Below are 26,791 nucleotides of genomic sequence, written 5' to 3' on the forward strand. Positions count from 1 at the left end.
ACTGTCTCCTGTCCTTTAGGTCATCTTCATTTTTACTAGAAAATAGCCTATGTCTTGGCATATATTTGCCTCCACACCACAAACCCACTGACTGGCAGAGTTTCTGGAAGACGGAACACGGACTTCGGCACCAGATCTGGGTTCAGATGCTGACTGCTGCTTTTCGGCTCCCTGAGCTTGGGGAGGCTGCCTCCGTGCTATGATCCTGGTTTTCCCATCGGTTAAAATCGCCATCGGTGGCAACGGTATCTAGCTTGCAGGTTGACGAAAGGCTTAAATGAGAAAGCAGGTGAAGGCAGCTGTCACACAGCCGACGCCCCACAAACGAGCATCTTCTTCAGCCGGCCTTCGCCCTGTGGGCAGCACTCCAGGAAGGGGTCCTGCTCCAGGACGCTGCAGTGCACAGCGAGGCGTCTGCCCTCCTCCCCTCCCCGCAGGCCAACAAGGCTCTGCCGTGGGTGGCTGCCCAGAGCAAGTGCCCCTCCGACTGTCGTCCTGAGCTGTCCCTGTGTGTTGGGGGGGGGCAAATGGCCACGAGGACAGGAGAAGGCTGACTGGCCACCAACCCCTTATGGACCGGTGGTGAAATGTCCTTTTCTGCCCACAGTGTTAACAAAAGTGATTTTGATCTTTCTGAAGCAAACCAAGGAAGAGAGTTTGAGTGGAACAGAGACCCAGCGTCCAGAAGGCTTGGAGAGGTGGTGGCCTGACGGGGACACCTCAGGGGAAGGTCTCGAGGGCTCTGTCGCGGAGCTGCCAGCGGAGTCATCTGGCTCGCCTTCAGGGCAAAGGTACCAACACGCTGCAACCACGTGGCCGTTCCCGCATTTCTCTGGGCCTCACCAGGCCGCTCACGTCCCTGTGCAGCGGCGTCAGCACCACCGCCTCCGCTCACGAAACACTATCCCCAGCCCCCTCCCCGCCCTGGGGTCCTCACTCAGACCGGGCACCTGAGTTGCGATGGGGTGATGACCCGGCTGTTTTCCCGTCGTTTGGCTCCCAGGTCCCATCCCCATGTTTCCCACCTGCTTAAAACTAGTTCCCTTGTGTCCCCTCCCAGCCTGGTCCTCACACTGCTGCATTTCCTTATCTTTGCTGGTGGTGGAACCACAGGGTCATTCTCCACTCTCCCTCGCCCTCCTGTGCGCTCGGCTCCCCTAGAGCAGGTCCCCCTCGCGCTCACACGCTGCCACCCTTCTTCCACCTCGCGCTGGCCAGCCCAGCGGTCTCCACACCCTGCAGGCCTGGACACGCTCCTGCCCCTCCCTCCTCATCTTCCCCAGGGAGGGGGGGTCTGCTAATCTGATTGCCCTGTGCTCGATGGCTGGTGGGGCCGCCCTTGCTAGGCAGTAGAATGGCTGTGTGTTGGAAAGTTGTCTGTCCCTCCTGCTCAGCAGGAGTGGGAAGCTCCTTGGCTCCTGCCCTACGATGGCCTGGGGCTCGGAGGAAGGGACAGCACCAAGGCCACCCTCCCAGCCTCCACCGTCTGTCCTCCCCAGGCGCCAGGCATGGCACACTGAACCGCCGCACATCCTGCATGTCCCTGGGCCTTGCACACGCTCTTGCTCCATCGGGAACACTCCCCTCACTCCTTGCGGAGCTCCACTCAGCTTGTCTCTCCCCTAGGAGTCTCCCGTCACTTCTCCCTGTGCACCCGGGGTCCCCAGCTCTGGTGCTGGCACACAGTGGTGTAGTCACGCTCTGCACCATGAGGGCTTCCTTGAGACTGTGCTCCTTGGGACAGGGGCCTTATCTTAGCGTTGTAGCTCCAGCATCCAGGAAGTGCCAGGCCCACAGCAAATTCTCAAGAATGAGAAAACCAATGAGAACCAGAGATTGCCGTTTATTGGGTCACAAACAAAGGTTTGCTCCAGGTCAACTAATAGGCTCACCTGGAATTGGCTGCAGGGCCTCAGGTCCAGCCAGCCCTGACTGGGGAGGGGCCCTGGAGTGTCCAGCAAGATGTGGCTGTCCAGACACTCTGGAATAGGTCTCAGGCTGCCCTGGGATGCAGGCTTCCACCGTAACGCCTATCTGAGCAACTCAAAGACTGTCTTGAAGGAACCACTCAGAAACCGTGATGGGAGCTGGAGCTCAGTCCACACTGGCCCCTGGGGCGGGCTCACAGACTCCTGAGCTTGCCCAACCGAGTGACAGTCCCATCACGGGAAGGGAGGCTCTCCCCACAGGAGCAGGATTTGGCCGCAGCCCTGGTGTTCCAGGACCTGAGGTCGAAAACCGGCCAGGCAGGACCAGATGCCATCTCCTTTCGAGTTGACTTAGGATTTCAGGAGGGACGGGGCCCCAGAGGTGTTATATAGAGTAAAAAATAGTTAGCAAGAAGATTCTGAGTATTCTCCAAAATGATAAGTATTAAAAGTAATTATAAACATCAAACAACTTTCAGCACTACTTTGTGGATCTCACCAGGACAGTATATGGAGGGCGGTTTTAGGTTCCTCCATAAAAGTGAGTCCACCTTCTTGCGTGGCCTCAGAGTGGCATCCCTCTGTACCACGAAGGAGCATCCGGCATTCAAAGCAACATCCAAGTTAAATCTGAGTTCTTCTGAACTCAGAGTTGTACATCGTACTGTCCACTCCTTCCTCCATAACTCGTGGTCGTAGCGCCCAGGGCCTTCCACAGCTCACCTGACTCATTTCCTGACGTGGTGCTAGGGGTGAGTCGTGCCCCCTAAGTTCACATGTTGAAGCCTCACCCCCAGCACCTCAGAACGCAACTATATTCGGAGACAGCGCCTTTCAAGAGCAAGTTAAGTGAAAATGAGGTCCTGTGGGTGGGCCCTAGTCCAACAGGTCTAGTGTCCTTATAAACGAGGAGACGAGGACACAGACACACACAGAGAGAAGACCACGTGAGGACACAGGGAGAAAGCGGCCTCTGGGAGCCTCGGAGACAGGCCTCAGAGAACCAACCCTGCTGACACCTTGATCTTAGACTTGCAGCCTCGGGAACTGTGAGGAGTAAACGTCTGCTGTGTGAGCCGCCAGCCTGTGGTCTCTGCCATGGCCGCCCATGCTGACCGACACGCGTGGCAACCTTTCCCTTATGCTCCAAACGCAAGAGGCCTGCGGTTCCCGCCACACACCTCACCGCCATGGGACTCTGTTCTTGTGCAGATGTAATTCTCTTTGCTAGGAATGCCACCCTTCTCTGCCCACCTCCCAGACTTCTACTCAGCCACTAAAGCTCCCTCTCGACGTCACCTCCTCCATGCACCTCGCCTCGCCCTCCACCCCTTCAGGGAGCTGCTCCCTCGTCTCTGTCTACAGCCCCGATGGTGCTTTGCCACCTGCGAATGGCAGCTTGATGAGATGCCTGTGATGGGGTGCAAAGTCTGAGCCCCCGCCACGGGCTCACAGCCACTCCCTGACTGAACAGGACCCGAGCAAACCTTCTAAGAGCTTTCCTGCCAGGACACCTTCAGAACACATCACTTCAGACAACATCCATCTTAAAAGGAAAAGTGCACACTGCCTCCTCCATTCCCTGATTTCCAGCCCTCCTTCATTTCAAAGTCTACTCACTTTTTATTCAACCAGGTGTTTACTGAGCCCCTCCTCCCCCGCAAACAGACCTTTATCACTCCAGTGGAATCAGATAAGAAACACAAAAAGAGGAGAGCCGGTCTGCTGGTGGTCTGCAGAAAATAGAGCACGGGGCGGTGGAGGGAGTTCACATGTGCGTGTGTGAGTATGCATGTGTGCATGTGTGAGTGCACGTGCGGGGGATCGCAGTTTTAGAGAAGGCCTCATGAGAAGGTGATGTTTCAGTAAAGAGGAGAAGGAAGGGACAGAGGAAGCCGTTCAGCCGTCTGGGGACACATGTTCCCATGGCAGACGGAACAGTAAGTGTGGAGGCTCCAGATGGGGGACTGGTGGGCGGGGAGCAGAAAGGAGGCCTGTGATCTGGAGCCAGGGGTCAGGGAGGGGCAGGGCCTGATCATGCAGGGGGGGATCCGTGTGGGGAACACACTGTGGGAAGGGGGGGCGGGGCTGAGGCTCCCTGCTGAGGAGCCACCACCATGGCCAGTTTGCTTCCTGGTAGAATTCAGGGCCCTTTTTACTTCTGGGTTTCCCGTAGGAAAGGCATATGAGTGACAAGGAGGCCACATAAAGTGGCCTGGGACAATGGGCTAGGAATCAAGAGTCCCCATTTTGCCCCCAACCCACTGGGTGGCGCTGAGCAAGACAGTTGCCCTCTCTGGGCCGTCACTGCTTCATCTGTGCAGTTAAGTAGATGGTCTCCATATCTGGTCCCATCAAGCTTCCAAGTGCTGTGCTCCCATTTTCCAGGTTCAGAAGCAACTTCCAAAAAAGTGGAGGAGGGCACAGAAAATGAGAAAGACCAATACCACCACGAAGGAAACAAGGATGCCCCAAGCAGCAAGAGGAGGCTGGACCCCATGTGACTCAGAAGGGAACATCTGTGGATTCTGTTGGTAAAGCCACTGGTCTCAGTCATTTCCACACCTACACAAACCCACATATGACAGACACACACACATATACACACACAAACACATATACACACAAAGACCACACACACAGACACACACACAGCTGAAAGGCTATACCACAAAACATGTACTAGTTGTCTTTAGGTAACTGGATTAAGGTTATTTTAACTTTTTTGTCCTTTTTTTTTGGTATTTTCCAAAATTTCTACAGTGAATTGGTATTTTGTCATAAGGGTTTTAAGGGTTTGTCATAGAGGTTTTTAGCTTTTTAATCACACATGTACACGTACATGAAGCATGAAAATAAATCCACCCAGCTCTGCAGTCGGCCCACCGTCTGCTCCTGAGAACAACTGTGATGGGGATCAGGGCATTCATACGTCAAACCAATGGGCCCGCGACTCGGCCAGGCGCCGAGAATATGAAAGTGAGTGAGCTGAGCATGGGGGTGGGTGGGAACAGGGACAGTGGAACTGAAGAGCCCTTTGATAGGGCAGTGATGGTTCTGCCAGCCTGGATCAGAGCCATCCAGACAATCCCCTAACCGCCACCATGACATCCTGGGACAGGAAACAGCAATTACCAGAAATAGCCCCAAGAAACACTTCTCACTCTCTTCTCCCATCTTTGCCTTCTTGGAAACACACCTGGGAGCTTATGTGGTCACTTGGTAGGCCGACCGTAAGGTGGCTGCAGTCCTCGCTTCCCACGAGCCCCTGTAGCTCCTCCAGCCAGGCCTGCACCTGGGCTCCGGACTCGTGCTGGTGGAAGCTGTGCAGAGAAGGTGAGGTTTGGCCAGGTCTGAGCCTAGGCTCGAAAGGTCTTGCAGTTTCTGGAAACCCTGCCAACCTGCCGGATGACAGAGACCAGTCCAGTCACCTCCATGGCCTCCGTTACCCCAGCCAACGGCCAGCTGATCCCAGACCAGGGCTGCCTCACCGACCTGCAGCTGAGCCCAGGCGACCTTGCTGGCTCTCAGGATCGTGAGCTACACAAACAGCTGTGTCCTAAGTTGCTCCATTTGGGGCAGTTTGTCGCACAGCAATAACTAACTGATTAACTGACCACTGTCGCCGAGGTCCCTGAGTGAGAAAACCTTGGCTCAGTGTAAACTGGCCCTCAGAGAATTCTGTTTTAGAACAGAAGCCTCTGGCCAAGAGACCCCTTCTCCTGTGGTGGACATCTGGGGCCTCCGGGTCCACAGGGGCCCTTCCAGAGGCCAAGTGCTACGGCAGGGGAAGGGCCACAAATGACACCTTGGTCAACAAGCATTGCATCTACTGATTTTAAAGCTGTCATTTACTTTAAATTACAAAATGCATGACTGTAATCTCCGACTCGCCCGGCCGGCACTTTGGCATGTCTCCTTCTAGACCTTTCTCTACACACTCACTCACGCGTCTGTGCCGCCCTAGAATTTCGTGTTATGATCTTTTTCATTCCATAAACAGCACTCTATTTTTTCCCTTCACAATATGTCTTGGAGACCTTTCCAGAGCCGCGATCATAGCTCTCTCCCTCTTGTAACCACAAGTACGAGCGAGCGGGCCTGCCCTCGTCTGCGTAACTGCTCCTCTGCTGGCGTGCACGTGGGCTGCTCCCGACTTTTCACTGGAACAAAGTTGGTTTCTGCACACACATGCCAGGTCCCTCGAGGGTGGAAACCGACGTGTGGGCTCACTGGTCAAATGAGGATTTTAAAGGGAAGACAGTGGCAGATGGAGGCTTTCCAAAATCCACAGCCCAACGAACCGACCCTTCCTGCCAAACCAGCCAGCGTCCTCTGCCCTGCACTCTCCGGTTTCTGTCACCCCCTCCTCTCTCAGGCTCCCTCCCTTTCCTCTCCTCCTACAGCCTTAAGCTACAGAGCATGGGACTCTCCTCAAATAGAGTTTTCTCTGTCCTGCCTTCATGTAAAAAGCATGTGCGCTGTATTTTTCTAAGAGGGAAAAAAATCGCCCTCCATTTACTCGCTCTGTGCCCTTGATTGATTTTTTTCTGAGTCAACGGTCTTGCATTAAAAAAAAAAAAAATTTTCTCCTGTTGCATTATAAAATAAACACGAGATTCTTATGGAAAGATGACTATAAAAGGAGTCACTATGAAAATGGGAGACAATGTTCACAGGAGAAAGTATAAAAGAAACTTAGAAAAGCAGAAGAGAAGTAACAGCAGTGAGGAGGTGCAGAGCTTCCCGGCCCTGCGTCTCCAGGAGCCTGGACCACAACAGCTCCTGCTGCCAGGCAGGCGAGGGGTCTGAAGCTGATGATGTTGCTGTGCCCTTTCCCTGGCGATTCTGAGAACCCAGTGACATTCTCCGGGGTTAGGTGTGCAGCTGTTTGCCCCCACCCAAAATGGCCCTAGACCACAGGTTTTCCAGGTTGGCATGGCTCTTTCCTCCCCACAGTCACATTCCATTGATGATCCTGGCATCCACTGAGAATGGAACACGCGCGGCTGCGGAGCCGGGCGCGTCCGCAGCGCTGCTTCCCTGAATCAGCCTCGGACATCCCAGGGCCCGAGTTTTGGCTCTGCCATCGGAGAGCTGTGCACAAACGCTGTAACCTCTCTGACCTTCACTTGCCCCATTGAAAGGTGACAATAATGAAAGCAGCAGAGAGTCTGCGAGGAGGAAAGTTCCTTCTCCAAATAAGAGGGGGCTCAGAAGCAGCCCGATGACTTAGTCAAGGCCACATGTCACAAGATGGCAAAGGCACCTGGTCCAGGGGACATGTAGGTCTCACCACCCCCAGTAGGGCCCCCTGACACCTTGTCCTTGGTGATGGGCTTCCATTTCCACCCCTCATACGTCTCTGCCTCTGACTTGGCATGCTAAGGTGGACCAGCCTGGACCAGCCTGGACCAGCCAGTATCCTGTGAGCCCTGTCGTCCCTTGGTGGCACTTCCTGCCACCAGCCAGATCACAGCCTTCAGGAATCTGGGCACCCCAGCACTTCTCAGCTACGGTCCTTGTTTCTGGAGGCCCCGCCACCCACATGCACATTGTTCTGTTTTGGTCACTTCTGGTCAGTGGCTGTTTGAGCGCGTGGGGCTGACAGTGCACCGTGGAGAGCAGGCCACACTCTCCCGCCTCTCAGGCCCTGGTTTCACTGTGCTTTTCTGAACTTCCTTCTCCTGCTCGTGCTTCCTTCTGTGAACTCAGTCCACAGCCTGCGAGAGGCCCCCAGGGCTGACCTCTGATCCCCATGACCCGCAGGCCGGGCTGCCCACATTCTCACCATGCTCACTGCGAGCTCCTCAGAGCCCCGTGAGAGAAGGAGGTACCTCGACTAAGAGAGAAAATCTCTCCCTTTTAGGGAATCAGTTCACCTGTCACCTCACAACCATAAAAGGCAAAATAAGAAAGAAAAATACGTATAAAAAGCTTCGTACCAATATGTTCCAAGATTGCGAGAAATACTTCACTCCCGCTCCGGTTTCCTCAGCCGTCAGAGAGCCCCTCAACCTCCTGCTGAGGGCTCTTGGGAGACTTAGAAACACTGCCCGTCCATCCGGTGCCTCAAGCTCTTGAGTTTATTAAGGGGCCTGCTCCTCAGCACAGCCCCGCCAGGGGGGCATACTACTGCTCTCCATTCACCGCCGAGGAAACCCAGCCTCAGAGGGGCAGTGTGACCCGAGCGCCCAGTCCACAGCTGGCCCGCTCTGCTCTGACCTCCTTAGGCTGTTAGGCCCGGTAGGTGCCTAGCACGGTCAGCCTCCAGGCCGGGGAAGCAAGGAGCCCTGGAGGCCTGGGATGGGAGGCACGGCCGTTCTCGGAGGGCTGGGGCCCAGGCCCGGCCGTGGCCTAGGAGGCCAGGGAAGGCCGTGCTTTGTCGCCCAGCCTGTCCCCTGAGGCTCCCAGCCACCTCCCCACACTCCCTCCCACTCAGCAGCTGAGGAAACCAACCACGGAGAGAGAGGGAATGTCAAAACGCTAGGGGGTTTGGGTGGGCATCTTGTAAGATGCAGTTTGAAATGTGTGTGCTCCTGTTCTCACAGCCCACGCCCTCTGGACAGCAACGTTCCCTCCACCGTCTGCGCTTTCTGATTTAAAAATTCACCTTGAGCCCAAGTGAGCGGACGGTGCAGGAGGATCGCAACGATGGGCAAGACATGGGGTGTTTGTGTTTGTTTTTATAAGTATTTTCTGGCATCCTCAGACTTTTGGGCAATGGCACCTGGTTTGGGTCATCACCCAGCTGTGGTGTCTGGGAGGCCCCTCAGACAGTGGGGCTGCTCTTCCAGCCTACACAGAATCATCCGTGTGGGACTGCCCCAGATGTTGCTCAACTTCGGAAAGAAAAGCAGAACATAAAACCTTAATTCAAACAATTTCACTTCTCACGAGCCACTCTGACCTAGGAACAAGGAGAAAATCGAAGTTAAACTGTGTTCACGTCAGCTATACTCTGTTCTTGTGAAAGAGGGAAGAGGTGGTTTAAAAAAATTCAAAAGGTTCCAATATTTGCTCGCAGCTTTGCAGAGGACAAGGTGCCTCTCGCACTCGGCCCGTCTTCCTGCATCTCAGTCCCCTCCCACCACCCCCACGACGGTCTCCCACACATGGGAGTGACACGGAATGCCAGGCGTACGTCAAAGGACATTTAACGACAAGCGCAAAGAAGGGAAGCGTGGTTCTGAGGGCGTGTGGGTGGGGAGGCACACTGACGCCATGCACGCATGCCTCCTGGGCAGCCACCAGCCAGCAGTGTGACTCAGTGCAGCTGGACACTGGTGGATTTGAATGGACATGTGTCACTGGTGCTCTGAACCCAGAGTGAAGGGTACCCACCGTGGGCCCCAGAAAAGGCATCAAACCTTCTATGGCCCCGAACTTTTTCCATAGGAATCAGAGTCACCAAGTCTTCATCCCAGGGCACCACCTTCACAATTTCGTCCTGGCCACACACTGTCCGTATTATTATCTACCTATTATACTTCTCTATTACCTGGATTCATTTTGTTTCTTACATCAATGCCTTTGTCAAAGACACTTCCTCTCATTCCTGTTAATGGGGAACCAGCGTCCCCGACCCCTAGACGGGGAGTACTCAGCTGAGACAGCCATTTGGCCAACCAGTATCTATTCTCTCCCTTCTCAGAAACTTCAACCTGATTTTATTCAGATTGGCCATGCTCCCAGCAATCAGGTGTGGCCATGTGACTATAAGTTCTAGTTATTAAGATATAAAAGGAAGCTGATAGCTGGAACTTCCAGAAAGCCTTCTTAATAAAAAGGTGGGCATCATTCCTGATGTCTGGAATATAAATGGGATATGCTGGCTGCCATCTTGGACTAAGAGGAAACTTGAGGCTGGATGCTCTAAGGGTGGCAGAGCAGGTGGAAGAAAGCTGTTTTTTTGTTTTTTTGTGAGGAAGATTGGCCCTGAGCTTTCACCTGTTGACAGTCTTCCTCTTTTCCTTGAGGAAGATTGTTGCTGAGCTAACACCTGTGCCAATCTTCCTCCATATTATGTGGCATGCTGCCACAGCATGGCTTGATGAGCAGTGCGTAGGGCCATGCCCAGGATCCGAACCTCGAACCCCAGGCTGCCGAAGCGGAACGTGTGCACTTAACCACTATGCCACTGGCCTGGCCCCAGAAAGCTGGTTTTTTGATAATTCAATGGAGCCATCATCCCAGGGTGTATTCAGTATGTCTTTTTATTCTGGTATTTTGCTCTCTGGGGCCTTACTGACCCTGGGGGAACTGCCCCTCCTGGGGCTAACCGGGTCCTAGAGAAATCACACATCTTGCCTTGGAGGGCACCTTTCACATACAAGCTAACCCACCCAGGGCCCACTCGTGCCCCATCTTCTCCATCAGGCTCTCACACTCAGGCCAATGTCACCCTGCCCGAATCACCCCAGGGTCAGGTGCCAGACAGTCAGGGAGAGTCCCTATGCCCCAGAGCCCGCGAAATTATTCAAACTGGCCAATCCTAACCCTGCTCACCCTGCCTCACCACCCCCCTTCCCATGGGAACCACGATAGAGGCTCCCGTCCACGTTCCCCTCTGCCCCTCACTGACCCCAGGCGGTGGCCATGTGGCCCTGCGTGGTGGGGTGTACTATCTTTTCAATGGCAGGGATCTCCTGATCTCTTGGCCTCACCACATCCGAATAATAATAAACCCTACACTTTAAAACACAGGCCCAGAGTATCTCCAGACTTCTTTTCAGTGTGAGAGAAGCTAACTTTTCTTGTTTAATCTACTGTTATGACCAATGTCTATTCCAGCAGCCAAACTTAATTCCTAACTGATAGAGAAATCATAAAATAAATATACATCTTTTAAAACAAAAAGTGATTGTCTATGTACTATTTAGAATCACCTCGGGTCCCACCCTTGATGGCCAAGGCCTAGGTCAATAGCGGGATGGGCTCTAGGTCTTTTCTGGGGAGATCTCCATCCATGCTCTTTACCACATGTCATTATGGGTCCTCCCACCATGTGAGGAATGCATGTCCCCAACCTGTGAATGTCGGGCTTGGCCATGTGACTTGCTTTTGCCAGTGGAATATGGGCAGAAGTGATGACCGGGCAGTCTGAGCTTAGACTTAAAAAGCATCACAAGATTCCACTATCCTCTTGTGGTCCTGACATCACCCTGGAAATAATATGACTCAGCTAGCTTAACTGGCCCGAGGAGGATGAGAGACCCATGGAGAGAACTGGCGCCAGCCTGAGGCTTGCAGCTAAGGCCAGCCAAGCCCAGCCTAAGTCAGCTGACCTATAGCTACACAAGAAAGACATAGCTAGGGTTGTCTTAGGTCAATGAGTTTTGGTGATGTTGTTATGCACTATTATCGTGGCAAAAAGCAGCAACCTACAAATATTTATTGAGTTCTTACTGTTTGTTAGAAATGGTACTGAGCATATCCCAATGCATAATATATAAAATGTATATAAAATACACAATATTCACACACACACACACACATAAAATTAGTGACATGATTCCTGGCCTCCAGGATTTTATGTCTTAGCTTTGGAACTCTCGACTTTCAAAGACGGTTGAGCCTAGCTCGATGCCACTTGAAGCTCCCGCAGGGACCGCATCATCAGTCCCCAGATGAACTGACTTCTCCAGATAAAGAAACTCTTCACTTACCTCCCTAAAGGAAAAAGCCGCTGAGGAGCCTTGGGACAACTAAGAAGCTGTGACGGTGCCGTAAAGCTGGGGGGACCTGCTAGCGAGAGAGCACTCCTTGATGCCCACCGGGGTGGGTCTGACCCCAGGCCCATCCTGGCGCAGCTGCGTTTAGCCACGTGTCACTGACACCTTGAGAGTAAAGAGCCGACTGACCGCACGTTGGAAGTAGGAACCGCGCGCACACGTGGCTCACCATCACTGGGCGCTTGCTGGGTGTGTAGGTACTTCCGGTACACGTTAATCCCATCAAATCTGCATGATGGCCATGTGAGGTCATTTATTACTAGTTTACAGTGAGAAAACCGGGGTTCACTGTGCCCCCGAGGGCCTGCTCCTTGTCATGTCTGTCTCATCCGCCACTCTCTCCACTCCCTGCACCCGGGTCCCCTGGTCTCCTGACTGCTGGGCTCCTGAGCCAGGCATTCTCCCACTCAGGACCTTTGCACTGGCTTTCCCTCTTCCTCCAACTGCTGCCTGGCTCCTCCCCTCCTTCGGGTCTTTGTCCCACTGCCACTTTCTCAGAGGGGCCCGCCTATGTAGAATGGCACCCCACCCCCCCGTCCTGCCCTCTGCCCTGCCTTTTCCTCTGCAACACCTATCTCCAACTTATGCTCTCTAAAGTCATTCACTTCTGCTTATGGTCTGCCTAGGGCAGGGATTTTTGTCTGCCACGTTCACAGCTGTATTTCCTGTGCTGAGGACCAGGCCTGGCCCATGGCAGGTGCTCAGTAAATTACAGAGTGAAGAATGAATGGATGAAGGACTGAGCGAGGCTCAGAGATGTGAAGGAACTTGCAAAATGTCAATAGGAAGAAGTCTTCTGAGCAAACCGAACCCGGGGCTGCACAGCCCCCTCACACAGCCCAGGCTGCTGTGTATAATGAAAGCCGCAGCCACGCTTCCCTCTGTGGCACATGCCATTGTTGGCTCTGAGAGACAAGGTGTCAATCTCTCAACAGTTCTGTCACGTGGAGCACGGAGCACGGGGAAGTCACTTACAATTTTCTTTCCTCTCTTGCTCTTTAAAAAGCCCTTTAAAAATCAGATCTATTTTATGGGAAAGCCAGTCGATTTATCATGTCAATGACAAGCTACCGCTAAAGGGGAAATGTCCCTCCTGAAGACATGCTGAGATGCATTAGCCCTAAGTTGCAGGTGAGGACAACGCAGGAGGTTCTGGACAGCTGGTTCAAACAGCCGCCGGCGTGGTAAACCAGCTCCCCTACTTTGTGACTGCAGCAGCTGAAACGCGGGCTCAGGCAGGGCTCCCCCACCCATGTCTCAGACCTCTCCAGACCTGTCCTCACCCCTCTCTCCGTCCCTACGCTCTCAGCATGGTGCCTGGCACCCCGTGGGTGTTCAGTGGAGGTCAGTTCACCTCCCTCTTGGGTGTCTTATCCACTGTGACTGCAGAAAGCTTAGCCGCGTGTTCTCATTTCTCACTGCACCTTCTCCCGCTTGGACAGGCTTTAGTTCACAGACACGGTGCCACTTTATCGAGACGCTTCGAGCCCAGGGAGCCCGATGGCCTCAGGGGCTCTCGGTTGGAGGGCCAGCTGGGAGGAAGGACAGCCCGACTCGCCTCAGGTCAGCCCAGCCCCTCCCGCCTGATTCCGCCCGGGCCTTGGAGGCCGGCCCTCTCGCCCTCAGATGAAATACTGCAGATGGTTCCTCTCCTGTTTCGGTAAAAGAGAAATTTTCCACTGAATAAACCCTCTAAGCGATTTTTCCAATCTGGTGACATCTGCACAACAACCCTGGAAAGGAATCATTATTATTGTGGTGCCCAAATGACCCAGCGCTGCTCCCCGGCTTGCACACTGACAGCCTGCTGGCAGGCCCGGCCTGGCTGGCTTGGTTTTCTGCGTTGGAGAAAGGAAGCTCGAGGCGCAGTGGGGAAGCCTGTGCGATGTGAGTGCAGCCTCTCAGACAAAAGCAGAGAGGAGGGAAGGCAGAGAATTCCACGGGAGCCCACAGTTATTGTGTACGAAGTTTGTGCTGGGCTCCATGAGTCACGGTTTCTAGGGGAAGCCTCAGACCCCATTACACAGGTGGGAAAGCTGAGGCTCAGAGAGGTACACTGACTAGTCCCAGGCACACAGTGGGACAGGCCCTGTGCCCCAGTCCCTGGGGCTCCATCCAGGAGAGTCACATAAGAGAGTGTGCTGGGCTGAGCTCAAGCTGCAAACAGGGAGCCGAGCCCTGTGAGATACTCACAGAATGCAGTCAGCACGGGACACGCGGTGCTGTCTCTGCTGGTGTGGGAGCCAAGGAATCGGGGCGAAAGCATTGTGCTTCCACTCCTGAATTCGGCCCCTGACTCTGTGTCCGTCCCTTGGCTGGGCCTGGGTGCCACCTTTGGGAGTCAGAGCATCTCTGAGCAGAGCCTTGGCAGAAGGTGCGTGGTGGGGAGCTGGCACGGCACCCCTGACAGACTGCACGTCACGAGCTATTCCTGGAGTCACTCTGTCACTTCTGTCGGATGGTGCAGAAACCCCAGGGCCACTTGCGGGGGGACCGCACTCCCAGCCAGGTTCCTCAGAGGCACAGCACCGAGAGAGGCATCACTGGTTGGACAGACGCTACGGCCCCCACCCCACAGCAGCTTTCTAAAAGTTAAAATCCTAGTGAGGTGAAAGAGTGTGGGGATTTGAATCCAGCTTTGCCACCCAATGGCTGTGTAGCCTTGGGCAAGTTACTCTACATCTCTGAGCTTGCTTCCTCAACGGGCACATCGCCTGCCTCGCCACATTGCTGCAAGGATTAAATGGGCTGGCCCACAGAAAAAATCCCTAGCACAGAGACGATGAATCTTCCCAGGTGGGAAAGCGCTATTGAATTATCTCTAAACAAGGCCCATCCTCCAGTCCAAATTCATACACATTCATGAGTCTGAACTTGGGCAAACCCAGAAAAACCATCCTTTTTAATCAAATGCCTTGTAATTCAGCAGACGTTCATTGAGCAGCTATCAAGTGCTGGGTACCAGGTGGAAGGTAAAGATCAGCAAGGCCTGTTCACTGTTCTCAGAGCACTTACAGCTGGGGGGTGTGTTTCGTGGCTGACCGTGCTGAGAGAGTGCCCTGCCGTGTGGGAGGGAGCCCCGGGGAGGCCGACGACCAGACCGCCCTGCTCCCGGAGCTCTCCAGGCACACCGGCTCTTCCACGTGCTGCGTCTCACTAACGCCTCTGCGTTGGAGCTGCTGGTTTGGTTCAGGGTAGGGGTGAGATGCTGTGTGTGGGGTGGTGTCTTTGCAGGGCTCCTCCTTCTCCAGCAGCCAGTGTCACCTGCTGCCCAATCACTGTTTCCAGAATCGGACATCCAGAGGAAGCCGCTTCTGCAGCCACACCTACAGGAGTGGCCTGGAGCCGAGACTGCATGCTGCTTTTCCAGCTCCATCCAAGTGCTTTCGCATGTACAAGGGTTCTGATAAGGCACTCGGCCACCACGGTTCATGTCGCAGGTGGTGTTGGTCTCATCTTTTGCAGAGGAGGAATCAGAGGCCCAGGGAGGTCAGCCCACAGCTTGTCTCAGGCAGAGCCTGGCTCAGCTCCAGAACTCACAACACAGCCACTCAGGCCGCCTCGGTTCCCACACGTCCTGCCCACTCACTTCACTGGCCTGGCCCTCAGGAGCCCAGCTCTCCAGGCTCCGACTGGCCCAGCCCTCACATGTGAGCTCTTCCTTCTCGAATGTCCAGGCGAGCACCGAATATGCACAGCACCCCCACGGCGCTTGCCAACTAGATCCAACTGTGTCTCAGTACCCCAGGCAAGGCGGGGCGGGGGGGCCTGCAGTTTTTCCTTTTACCACCAGTAGGAGAAGAATCAAGGCGCTCGAGTGCAGCCTCACAGAGTCTGAGCGGGAATTGTGATCCTGGCCCTCCCGCTCCTGGCTTGTTCCCTCACCTGGAAAACGAAGGCGACGATCCCTCCAGTTGCCATGGAGGCGGCTTGTAGAAATGAAAGGAAGCAAAGTCGATGAGACCTCAGGAAAGGCGTCATGGACGTGCAGCCAGTTACTACGTCCAAGTGGGTAACGCACATTTAAGAACTGCCACCAGAAGCTTATGAAGCACCTCACCTGCCATAACGAGGTTCTTTTTCTGGCTTGAGGGGGACCCTGGGCTGCTCCCCTAGCTGGGTTCTGCCGACGTGCCCTGGCACAGAGCCTCCCAGGTGGCAGCCAGTCCTGCTCGCTGAGCTAACAGAATAGTGCCACCCTGCCCAGGCTGGTTGTCCTCCTCTCCCCTCCCAGAGGCAGGACCCTGGCTCTGACACGATGGAGGGGGGACAGGGAGAGCAACTGGCCACACAGCAGACTCCTCGGACTCTGCGAAGGCGGAGGAGGAAGCAGCTGTGTTGCGCTTGCAGGGGAAGCCGCCCGTGCGGGCCGGAGGAGAGGGCTCTGGGCGGCAGACCTGGAGCAGGAGGAGCGCCTGCCGGCCTCCTGCCACCTGTGTGCCCGTCCTCTGCTGCGCTGTCTGGAGAACGGGCAGACCACGTCCATGCGCTACATCCGCCGTGCGGAACAAATGAGGTGAAGGGTGGGGATGCCCAGGAGAGGCCTGGCCCACAGCGAGTGTGCAGAATGGTCGGTAACTCCCGCTGGGGAAGGGCAGGCACGCATGGAGGGTGCACGCGAGCTCTCCTGTAACAATAACTGCACCGACTTCAAGGCTGTCAGAGGGGCAAACAAGGCAACGTTCGAAAAGCTTTTTGCATGGACAGTCAGGGGTACAATTTTGTTGTCAGCACCGTGGAGTGGAAGCCGACCCCTAGCGGCCCTGGGTGCAGCTGAGTGAACCTGCCCGGTCCTTCCGCGCCGTCCTCTCACCTTCCAGGGCTGTATCAGACAGTGCTGCCCTGCTATTCACAGTTTTTTGGAAGTGAGTGGCCAGGTCCTTCTTCCTAGTCTGAGCCTGGAAGCTCCGCTGAAACCTGTCCACCATGGGTGACCCTGCTGGTATTTGAAATATTGATGGCACAGCTTTCAGTATCGCAGCAACACGCACCCATCATGTATGACAACCAACAGACAGGTGGTGTGGTCCCTGACCTGGAAAGGAACCCAGGCCACGGGGCTGAGAGTGCCAGATCTTAACCACTAGACCACCAGGCCTGGCCCAGGAGTACGATAAATATTAATAAATATTAATTAAATATAAATATCATCTCCCCCTGTGAGGACTCACAAATACTCCATGAGATAAGTAATATTAACAACTACTTTCAAATTTGGAAACCACACTAGGATGAAGCTGCAATTGGTGTCAAACTCAGGTTTTTCTAAGACCAGTAAGTAGTCACCCATCAGAGCCAATATTTATGGAGTATTTACTGTGAGCCAGGCAGTCCGCATGGATTACCTCATTTAATCCTTCCACTGACCCTATGGGATAGGTAGAGATTTTAATTTTTCTCTTGCTATAGATGAGAAAACTGAGGTTCAGCGAGGTTAGGTAACTTACCCAGGGTCACATAGTAAGTAAGTGGTTGAACTGACTCAAACTGGGTCTTTCAGATGCCAAAGTTAACGTTTTTGCTCTACTTTCAAACCTAGCCTATGAGTATGTTATGATTAGGTACATGTTTTATCAGTTCCTGAAGCACGGCAAAGAGCATCCACGGCACTGAGAAGAATTTCCTTCCTTAGAATTCCTTGGTCTTTCTTTTTAATACAGCCTCACATGTAAGTAATTTGACTTTTTTCCTCCTCCAACAAGTGACTCATTTGAACACTTCAGAAACTGCTCCTTCCAGAAACCCAGAGTGATATCTGTTTTCTCCTTACCAGAAAACCTCAAATATTTCCACCTCGGGGACCATATGAATAATTTCGAATACACAAACCCTCCCTTGGGGTACATTCCTTTTGAAAAATAACCAGGTGGCAAATTATCGGGCAACTCAAGCACGAGAAAAGATGGCGCTGGATTTCCAGAAACATCTACTTGGCTTTCAAAGCCCCTCACACTAACTGGGGATTCAGGATTCAGACCACAAACTCGCCAAGGGCCCTGGAAAGGACTACGCGCTTCATGGCGCCAACAGGGTGCCTGGCTCACGCATGCATGAGTCAGTGCTCTGCGAGCATCTTCCACAGCAATCACTTTCTAAATTTTTCTTAAATGAAATCACCAGTGGGTGAAAGCCCAGCGATGACTACACCAGACGTCACCAGGGGAAACCCCAGATGCTGATAAAGAGGCTGCTTCTGCGACAGTGACGCCGTGCAAGGGCAGTCCCATGGTGGCTAGACTGCTTTCGGATTGAAAAAAAGAGAAGTGTGAGCAACTGGCTGCAGAAAGGATGGAAACTCCATTTAATCCGAGGGAACTGAACAAAAAGTTTCTCTTCTTAAAGGTACTGTCTAACGCGCGGTGGAGAGCAAGCAGTCTGCCGGGGAGGGCGGCACAGCAGTTACCGAGCATCTCTGACGCACCCAGCAGCTCCCACATTCATGTGGTCCTCACCAGGTGAGGACTATGACTCAGTCACAGCTGGGGAAACAGAGGTTCAGTGACTTGTCCGAGGGCCAAAGTGTCACGGCCTTGGGAGACTTTCCCCATGATCACTCCCCAGGGTAGCCTCGGCGCCACCCCCCCGCCATCTGCCCCAGGCTCACTTCCACCAGAGCCCGTAACAGCCCTCCACTCTGCGTTCTTCTAAAGCATGTCTGTCTCCTTTGTTGCACTGGGGTTCGTGGAGGCAGTAACTGGGTCCGTGCCTTTCCACGTTGCCACACCCGGCTCAGACCCAGCACGCAGGAGGTCCTCATACAAGTTCTATGAGACACTGAATCTGTTTATTGCAAATAGGGTGTTTCCAATTTAACCACATCTACACTGCACCTTATTTACACTGCACCTTATTTAAAGTAAACTCGACACAAGAGACAGCTGTGGGGGCCCTGGCTCCCCACTTCTTGGAATTTTCCCAGTTGAATCTGAAAATCGGGGGGGTGCCTAGCCACCCGGGTATCCACAAGCCTTCTGGGACATGGATGCGTCTGGGGTTTGAGAACCCTGCTTTCTCTCATCTTATCCATAACCACAACATAACCCTGTTGTTATTATACCCATCCTCATTTCACAGATGAGCAAACCGAGGCTCCTGGAAGTCTTTGTTTTATTTAAGAAAGAGGCAAGCCACCGAATAAATCCATGCCAGAGATTTACATCCAAGACGGAAGGTTTGTGTCCGCTCAATTATGGGAGTAAAGAAGGACGAGGAGGAAGGGACTGCCAGGCCTCAAAGGCCACGGAGAGCGGCACTTGGACACCTGGGGCCCTCGCGGTGAGCCCGAGACCCGCTGCACGTCAGCCACAGGGGACCCGTGACCTCTCAAAGCCTCAAAGGGCAACCCGCTCTATTATTTTCACCCTCAGTTTTACCAAGGCAAGAAAAATTAACACATTTTTCAAACATTTCAAACAAAGATATATTTCTGTAACTGATGGCAATCTGTTTTAGAGTAGATCCAGCAAGAGACCTTGACTCAAATCTGTCTTCCTGTGTGGAAAACATACACTTCTCATCTTTTTTCCCCTGAATTTCCTAAATACTCCTCTTCTGACTGCGCAGGCCCTGCCCCCACGAGAACCAGCATAACTGCCGCCCACAAACCTTCCTCAGCTTCCTCTTCGCACAAACCCCAGCTGAGCTAAAAAAAAAAACTCCCTTTAACACCTTCCCTCAAATATTTGCAGATAATTAATTCCCTGTTAATCAGTCTCTTGTACTCTGTAAACAAAGAGGGAGCATCTCCGGCCCCAGCAAATATATTTTCAAACGTGTCAGGAAGCAGAGTTAGGAGGCTGCTGCGGGACGGGCCACCTTGCCGCCAGCCTTGTGCCTGGAGCCAGCGATGCCCACAGCCAGGATGGAGCGGGCTTCAGCTCCCACAGCCACTGCCTCCAGCACCTCCAGCCCACCCCCTGCCTCCCACCCCACCCCCACGGCCACACCACTGCTTCTGCCTGCGGAGAAGGCCGAGGGGTTTCCAGTGAGTCACTGCCAGCAGCCGGTGACCGAGGGACCCTCGAGCAGGAGCCCGGTTTTCTCTGTGCTATATTCAGAACAGCACAGAAAGTCCGTCCTCTGGTGTCCCCACCTGCTCGGACGTCCCGGCAGCTCCTCCACTTCTGCCGGCCCGCACCTCCCCTCCCTGCCCCTGCCGTGGACCCTGTCTTCTGACAGCTCCTGGTGACCCTCTCTGCTTCCAACTGCCATCCTGCCACTCCCTGCTCAAAGTCTTCCACGAGCTCCAAGTGTCCGCAGGGACTCATTACAGGGTCCCGAGCCTTGCAAGCCAGAGGCTCACTCTCCTTCTATTCCTGCCGCTAAGCTCCAGGGCCCAGCTAAATCCTTGGGCCAGGATTTCTACCTGAACAGGACATGAGCGTGTGACATCGTGTGTGTGTTTTTTGCCTGTAAGGTCTCCTCTGTCTGGAACGGTGTTTATCACCCCTGGCCACACATTAGAACCACTCAGGGTGATTTTAGAAGTCTCAATGCCCCGGCCACACCCAGGACCAAAGAACCAGAGCCTCTATGAGAGAGGACCCAGGCATCAGTACTTTTCAAGGCTCCTCAGTAATTTCAATGGGCAGCCAAGGTGAGAACCTCAGCTCTCAATGATCAGTGCCTCTCTCTACACCCTTTCTTCTCCTGGCAAGCTCCTACTCACCCGACAAGACCCAGCCACCTTGCCAGCCCTCCAGACATTGGGGAAGCCTGTGTATGTCTGAGCACACCTTGGCACACCTGAGTCATAAGCCCTGTGGTTCCTCTGCTTCAGCCTAAATCCACATCACGTTCAAGGTGCACCTGACAGCTGCCCCGGCCGCGACCTTGGCTACCAGCCTCAGAGTTCACGGCCACTGTGCTGGGTCTCTCCATGAGGAGGAGATTCAGCAGCGCCCTGCCAGCGTGGATACGTTCATGTGGCTGCTCTGCTGTGGATATTTAAGACATTTCTGGTCTGATCTATTCTGGATCACAACTCCTTCATTCATTCAACAAACACTAGTGACGCCGCTACTCTCTGCTCAGTCCTGGGCTCTGCACAGCAGATGAGAAGGTTGTGGGGGCAGAGGGAAGAGCTACCCCAGGACACAATAAGACACAGTCTCTGTTTGCCAGGAGCTGACTGCCTCCATCACAGAGGAACAGCTGCCAACAGGAGAATAAACACCATCGTGAGGCTGAGCACAAGGAGGGGCTGCTTAACTTTTCTGGGGGAGAGAGGTTACTGTGCCACTAGGATGACAGTGGCTGTGTCCGCGTTTCTCCCCATAAGACACCTAACGCAGGGCTGGCAGACAATCAGGAACTTTAACCACTACTTACTCATGATGCCAGTCATAGCCTTCACATCAAAAATTATGAAAGAATATAGGGATGGCGGGACAGAAAGGCGACACGGTTATACCCAGAGACTCTATACAGTAGAAACGGTTGCGAAATGCTCTCTCAAATAATAACCCTGGAAGTACGGTGCGGCAGAGGATGAGATGGCCACTAGCACCGTCCATCCTCTGCTTCTTTCTTACGCACAGAACCCTGTTTTGTTGGGATCAGAAAATATGCTGTCAGCAAATCATCTTCCCTGCCTCCCTTGCAGCTGAGGGAGCCACGTGATGCAGTGCTGGCCAACGGGACGCAGCCGGCATCTGCCAGGGAGCTCCAAGAAAGGTCTGCTTTCCTAATAGGAGCCCAGCCCCGTAGTCTGCGCTGCTTCCTGCATCTCCTTCCTGCCTCTGCGTGCAGTCCAACGGCCCCCCCCTGGCACATGCGCTTTGGTGCAATGAGAACGGACTCCCTTGACTGTACACCCTCGGAATCCTTCCCTCTAAAATGGGGAGGTAACGTTAACTGTTATGAGGAATTAGAGATGGTGCACAGAAAGTGCCTACTGCAGGGCCTGGAATGCAGTCAGCGCTCAACAAACGGCAGGAATCATAATTCTCCTTGCTGGCAAGCTGTTCATACCCATGAGGTCATCCTGTAAAATTCTAAGGTTAAAATAGAAAACAAAGTTAAATGAAATACTGAACTGCCCTGTGCACAGTCCCCAGGTGTGCTGAGAGACACAGGCAGGCTGCCACCACTGCACGTGGAGATTCCTGTGTAAACAATGCAACACTGTAAGACAGCTGAGCAACGAGATCAACTTCAAATCAAGTTAGCAGCAGATTTGTAGAAAGCCGTGTTTCTATCAACCGTATTCATGAAACCAGGTCGGGAGGCCTGGTCCTTTGTTAAAGCACTTTCGCATCTATGGCTTCATTCTGTCCTCGCAGCAGCCCTCCAGGCCTGACCAACGACCCGCCTGGGCAGCAACACCCACTTGAGAGCCCAGAGCCCCTGACTCCCGGCCTACTCCTACTCAGAGCCTTGGGGTCCCTGGATCAGGTACCAGCACGCCAGCTGGTCTGCACTGTGGCGGGAGGGGGTCTGGGAGGGGCCAACTGAAGGTAAAGAAGGCCCCCACTCTGTTGGGCCCTCCATGTGCCCCATCTCCCCACAATGCTCACTGCAGCCCAGCCTTTGGAGACGACAGCCCATGTGCAGACGAGAGGACTAGGGCTTGGAGTGAACCGTTACACCAGGTCCCCGAGACCACACAGCTGGGAAGCGCAGTCCCCTGGGGCCTTGGACCCTGGTGTGTTTGAGTCTGAGCGCTTTTGCTGTTGGAGCCGAAGGTCCCAGCAGCAGGCCTCTGACAACACACAAGAGCGCAGGATGACAACATGACTACGACATGGAAGATTTGGGCCAGGAGTGCACTGAGGCCATGGGCCCTTGAGCAGGTTTTTTAGCCCTGTGCTTTTAATCCTTCATGTACCTCCAGGTGGCACGACAAACGCCCTGACAGTCTCCTGTATATGCTTTATTTAAATTTGAAGCCATGTTGGAAAGGATGACGTCTGCATACGTCTCTGTGTGTATTCTTGCCTGGTGTGAACAGAGTGGCAGGCAATAAAGGAGGGCCGGCCGTAGAACCAGCAGGCCGGGTTCAGATCCCTCCTCTCACTCACGCGTTTTTCAGCAAGAAGGAAGCGAAGCACAGATCGCCCCGTGACCGCTTCTGCAGCCCGCACCAGACCCCGCGGGGACAGCCACTCACCCGCTGTGTCCTACTAAGTAAGGTGCGGTCGGCTCCATCTGTGGACAACAAAAGTCACACACGTTCACCTGGGTTCATTGTGGGAATGAAACATGCCCCTCAGACACTTGCCAGAGAGATTTCCAGTGAGTCGCTGGAAGAAACCCACAGACAAAGTAACTTAAAGCAGGTGAACGTGGACAACGGGCTTCAAGTTACACTGAGAACGTCGCGGGGCTGTGCCTCAGCTTTAGCGCGATTCCGGAAACATCAAAGGGGGCTGCTGCTTTTCTCCCTTTACTCTAGAAAAGAAGCCTTTTAAAATTGTTTTTCAAATCTCCACAGTCAGACAAAATGAATAAGGCACAACAGTCACCTGCGCCCACAGATTTGGCCAAGGACATCTGATAAGAAGGGAATCGACGCCAAGATTCAAACCAGAGACTTTTTTCAGGATGTCCCTATTCGTTCAGTTTGAAGATAATGACGAGGATTGCAATGAATTTTAATGGAGACGAATGCAATAGGAGAAAAATAATTCCTATCCTGGGCCTGCAAAGCAAAAAGTGCCCAACTCAATGATGACACAGCCCCCACAGGGAAAATCAGGACAATCCTCGAATGTTATTTCTCAGTCTCACAAATATTACTGGCACCATTCGCAAAGCACTAAACAACATTACAACCATAATAAGAAAGAATTTAGTCAATATTCTCAATTACGAGGATGCTTGCACATATCTGCTTAAAAAGGGCTTTCCGCATGAAAGGCCCCAGCAAGCTGTTTATGCCCACATCAGCAGCTCTCTGTACCCAGACAGCTTTCCCTCCTGGTTACAAGGCCTCCTGGTCCCATCACTGCTCCCCTCTCCCTCTTTCCAGCAACGTCACTTAATTATCTATTTTAAAATCAGATAAAACAGAAGCAACATTTCTGGATCCAGGCCAGGATGCTAGATTTCTGCACTGAAGCTGTGGGTACCCACCAGGCTGGGTCACAGGGAACTCTTCCTTCTAAAGACTCTTAGGCAAAAAACGGTCTAAGTTGGGAGCCTTCCTAGCCATGGAGAATGTCCCAGAAACAAGGAACCTCGTACTGACTTAGGCAAGGACCACTGCATTTTGATGGTTATTGTGGATCTTGTTATATGACAAAGAATCAAAGACTTGGCCTGTGGTCGTGTATGTACGTGTGTGTGCATATGTGTACATGTGTGCGTGTGCATATTCGAGGTGTGTGTGTTCGGGGCTTTCTTGGGACCAGTATGGCCTCCTGAGGCATGTTCCGTTCTCCTGGTCTGAAATGCTTTGTAAACCCCTCGGGGTCGTGCTGAGGTTTCAACCGCACTTGCACTGAGGACACGCTTCCATCTGGAGTCCCCTGGGAGAAAACCAGGGCCCATTTTGTACAGAAAGCGCTTTGTAAATGGAAGAGAGGATTACTTGGCCTGGGGCAAGTTATTCTGTAAACACATTCCAACTGGTTTTTCAGTTGAGCTTTCTAATCAGCCTGTATTCAACCCCAGACTCAACAGAAACTGCTGCTCAGACATATTTTTTGTTTACATAACCACATTTTTTTTTACTTAGAAACATCCCATGGAGAAAGTCTTTTCCCAGTTCCACTGCAGCAATCAGAAGAGAATAACAGGAGGAAGAAGGATGGAGGTGAAATGGACTAGAAAGGAGGATCCCCAAATTGCCAGGCATCAGCCAGCAGCCCGGGCCCTGCCCGCAGCGGCCCTGGGGGTACTCACCGTGGTCGTGGGCAAACACCAGCAGCCCCAGCCCCACCAGCATCTGAGCCAGCTCATCATAGCGGCCGCAGTGTTCCCCAGCGCCATGGGACACAAAGATGAGGGCCCTGCGGACGAGAGGGCAGCTGGGTTAGGAAGGCAGGAGACCACGAGGCTGCAGCTTAAGCAGTATGGAGCTTTGCGACATCAGCCACGAGTCAGAGACTGAATCACAAACTAATGTGTTAGCGAGAGGGAGCTGGGCTTCAGGGTCACACAAGATGGAGCCCAAATCCTGGCTCTGCTGGGAGCTCTCAGGCAAAGGACCCAGTCCACGAAGCTTCATTTCTTCGCCTGTCAAATAGTAACCATAACAGCATCTCCCTCCAGGGGAGCTGGAGGGTCCCAGCAGCTAATTTATGCTGAGCACCAGGCACAGTGCTGGCAGGTCCTCCATGGGTGATGGTTTCTGCCAAACCAGGCCACCTAGGTGGCCCAGACCTTGCCAATCAGGGCACTCTGTGGCCGAGGCCACAGTGATTGGCTCAGGGACAGGCAAGTGACTCAAGCTAAGCCAACCAGGTCCAATTAGAGCTGACCCGAGTTTTGGTTGGAGTAGCCAGCAGACATTTTCATTTCCCACAAGACTGGAGCCACGGAGGCCGTACGGCTACAGTTGCCCCAACATCTGGCCAAGACTCAGGGTGAGGTGACCCAACAGAAGAGAGCCACGTGAAGGAGGGACACCAAGTCCTAATGGTGTTGTTGAACCCTGAATCCAGCTGGACCTGAAGCCAGCCTTTCCCCCAAAACCTCACCTTTTGTTGTGTTGTTGAGGTCATTGGGTTTTCTGTTACCTGAGAAGAATCCTGACTGACACGCAGCTCTTTGCATCTTTAAGTGCAATAATTTTACTCCTATACTCATTCTTCCACAGGCTACTGGAAATTGTGTTATGTGTGCGCCTTTTATTCTCTTCCCCTCTTTCTCCACCTGGCAAACTCCTCCCCTTCCTTCAAGACCCAGCCTTAAGGTTCCTCTCCTCTGAGAAAGATTTTGTGTGTGTGTGAGGAAGACTGTCACTGAGCTGACATCTGTGTCAATCTTCCTCTATTTTACGTGGGATGCTGCCACAGCATGGCTTGACTAGCAGTGCCACGTCTGCAACCCGAGATCAGAACCTGCGAATCCCGGGCCGCTGAAGGGGAGCACATGAACTCAGCCACTACACCACTGGGCCGGCCCCTAAGAGAGATTTTACAACTTCCGGAAGGTTCTGTGAAGTCTCCTCTCTCCTCTGGGCTTCCGTAGCCCTCTTTAATCCCTCTGCTGCTGCAGGGCTGACAGCTGCTTTCTGCCTACCGCCACCAGGGGCTATAACCTTCCTGAGAACATGACGAGACTGCTCCCTCACTGCGGCTTTAGTGGCCAGTACCATTTTGAACTCATGGTCGGCACTCTGCAAATGCTGTTTGAATGAATGAATGATGCAGGTTGTAAGATTTTAACATAAACAGCTATAATTCACACCCAAGATCTGTGTGGAAGAAGCCTCAGGAGCTGGAAGCAGAGCGTGCTGGGTGCTCGGTCCCAGGAAAGCCTTCCATGGGGCATGCCGCTCTGGGACGCAGACAGGAGTGGCCATCGCGCTGTGCCGCAGCCCAGCTTCTATGCTAGCCAGCAGCCCAGCAGTGGCGGGGCTAATGCGAGGGCACGGGGATTCTTAAATATACAATTGTCAAGACTTGTATTCTTAGCATAAGACCCTGGGGAGCTCCGCTCCCCTTCAGGCAAGGAGTGACTGCTGTGAGCCACACCCATCCACCCTCTGCCAATATGAGGAGGAGGACGACGACACAGCTGCTACTCCCTGAGCATTTGGTATGTGACAGTCCTGTTAAATCCACATCCAAGATTTCTAACCCACATAATCGTTGCATGTTTCATCTTCGTTAGAGCTGAGAGTGAAGATCAGAGCAGTTAACTGCCCATCACAGAGCAGGTTGGCAAAGTGTAGATAAGAGCACATCCCCACCAGCCGTCAGGTCTCCAGCGGGCCACCAGTGGGCTCAGAATACAAGCCATGCTGTCGGGTGCCTGTCTTGCCGCTCCTGGCTATCCTGCTGCTCACCTCCCTGTCCTCACAAGGGGCCTCCAGCACCGCCCTTCCCACCTCGGGCTGTGGGCCTTGTGAGACCCTCTCCTCCGAGCGCTGGCCCCCAGATATCCCACGCTGCTCCTCATGCTCAGGGCTCAGGACAGACAGCACAGCTACCACCAGCCACACTGCGACTCTGTGTTGAG

At 53.5% G+C, this 26,791-nt stretch overlaps 1 protein-coding gene across 11 annotated transcripts in view; it reads right to left on the reverse strand.

Moving 5' to 3' along the window:
- MGLL (monoglyceride lipase) overlaps positions 1-26,791 on the reverse strand; it is a 110,536-nt gene that overhangs the window by 45,608 nt on the left and 38,137 nt on the right. For all 11 annotated transcript variants that reach the window (XM_070574563.1, XM_070574560.1, XM_070574564.1 and 8 more), the window contains one exon: positions 24,509-24,615. In XM_070574563.1, the coding sequence (XP_070430664.1) occupies positions 24,509-24,615 (107 nt within the window). The remainder of the gene's footprint in view (positions 1-24,508; positions 24,616-26,791) is intronic.

Source organism: Equus przewalskii, chromosome 15 (assembly GCF_037783145.1).
Source record: "Equus przewalskii isolate Varuska chromosome 15, EquPr2, whole genome shotgun sequence".
Classification (NCBI taxonomy): Eukaryota; Metazoa; Chordata; class Mammalia; order Perissodactyla; family Equidae; genus Equus; species Equus przewalskii.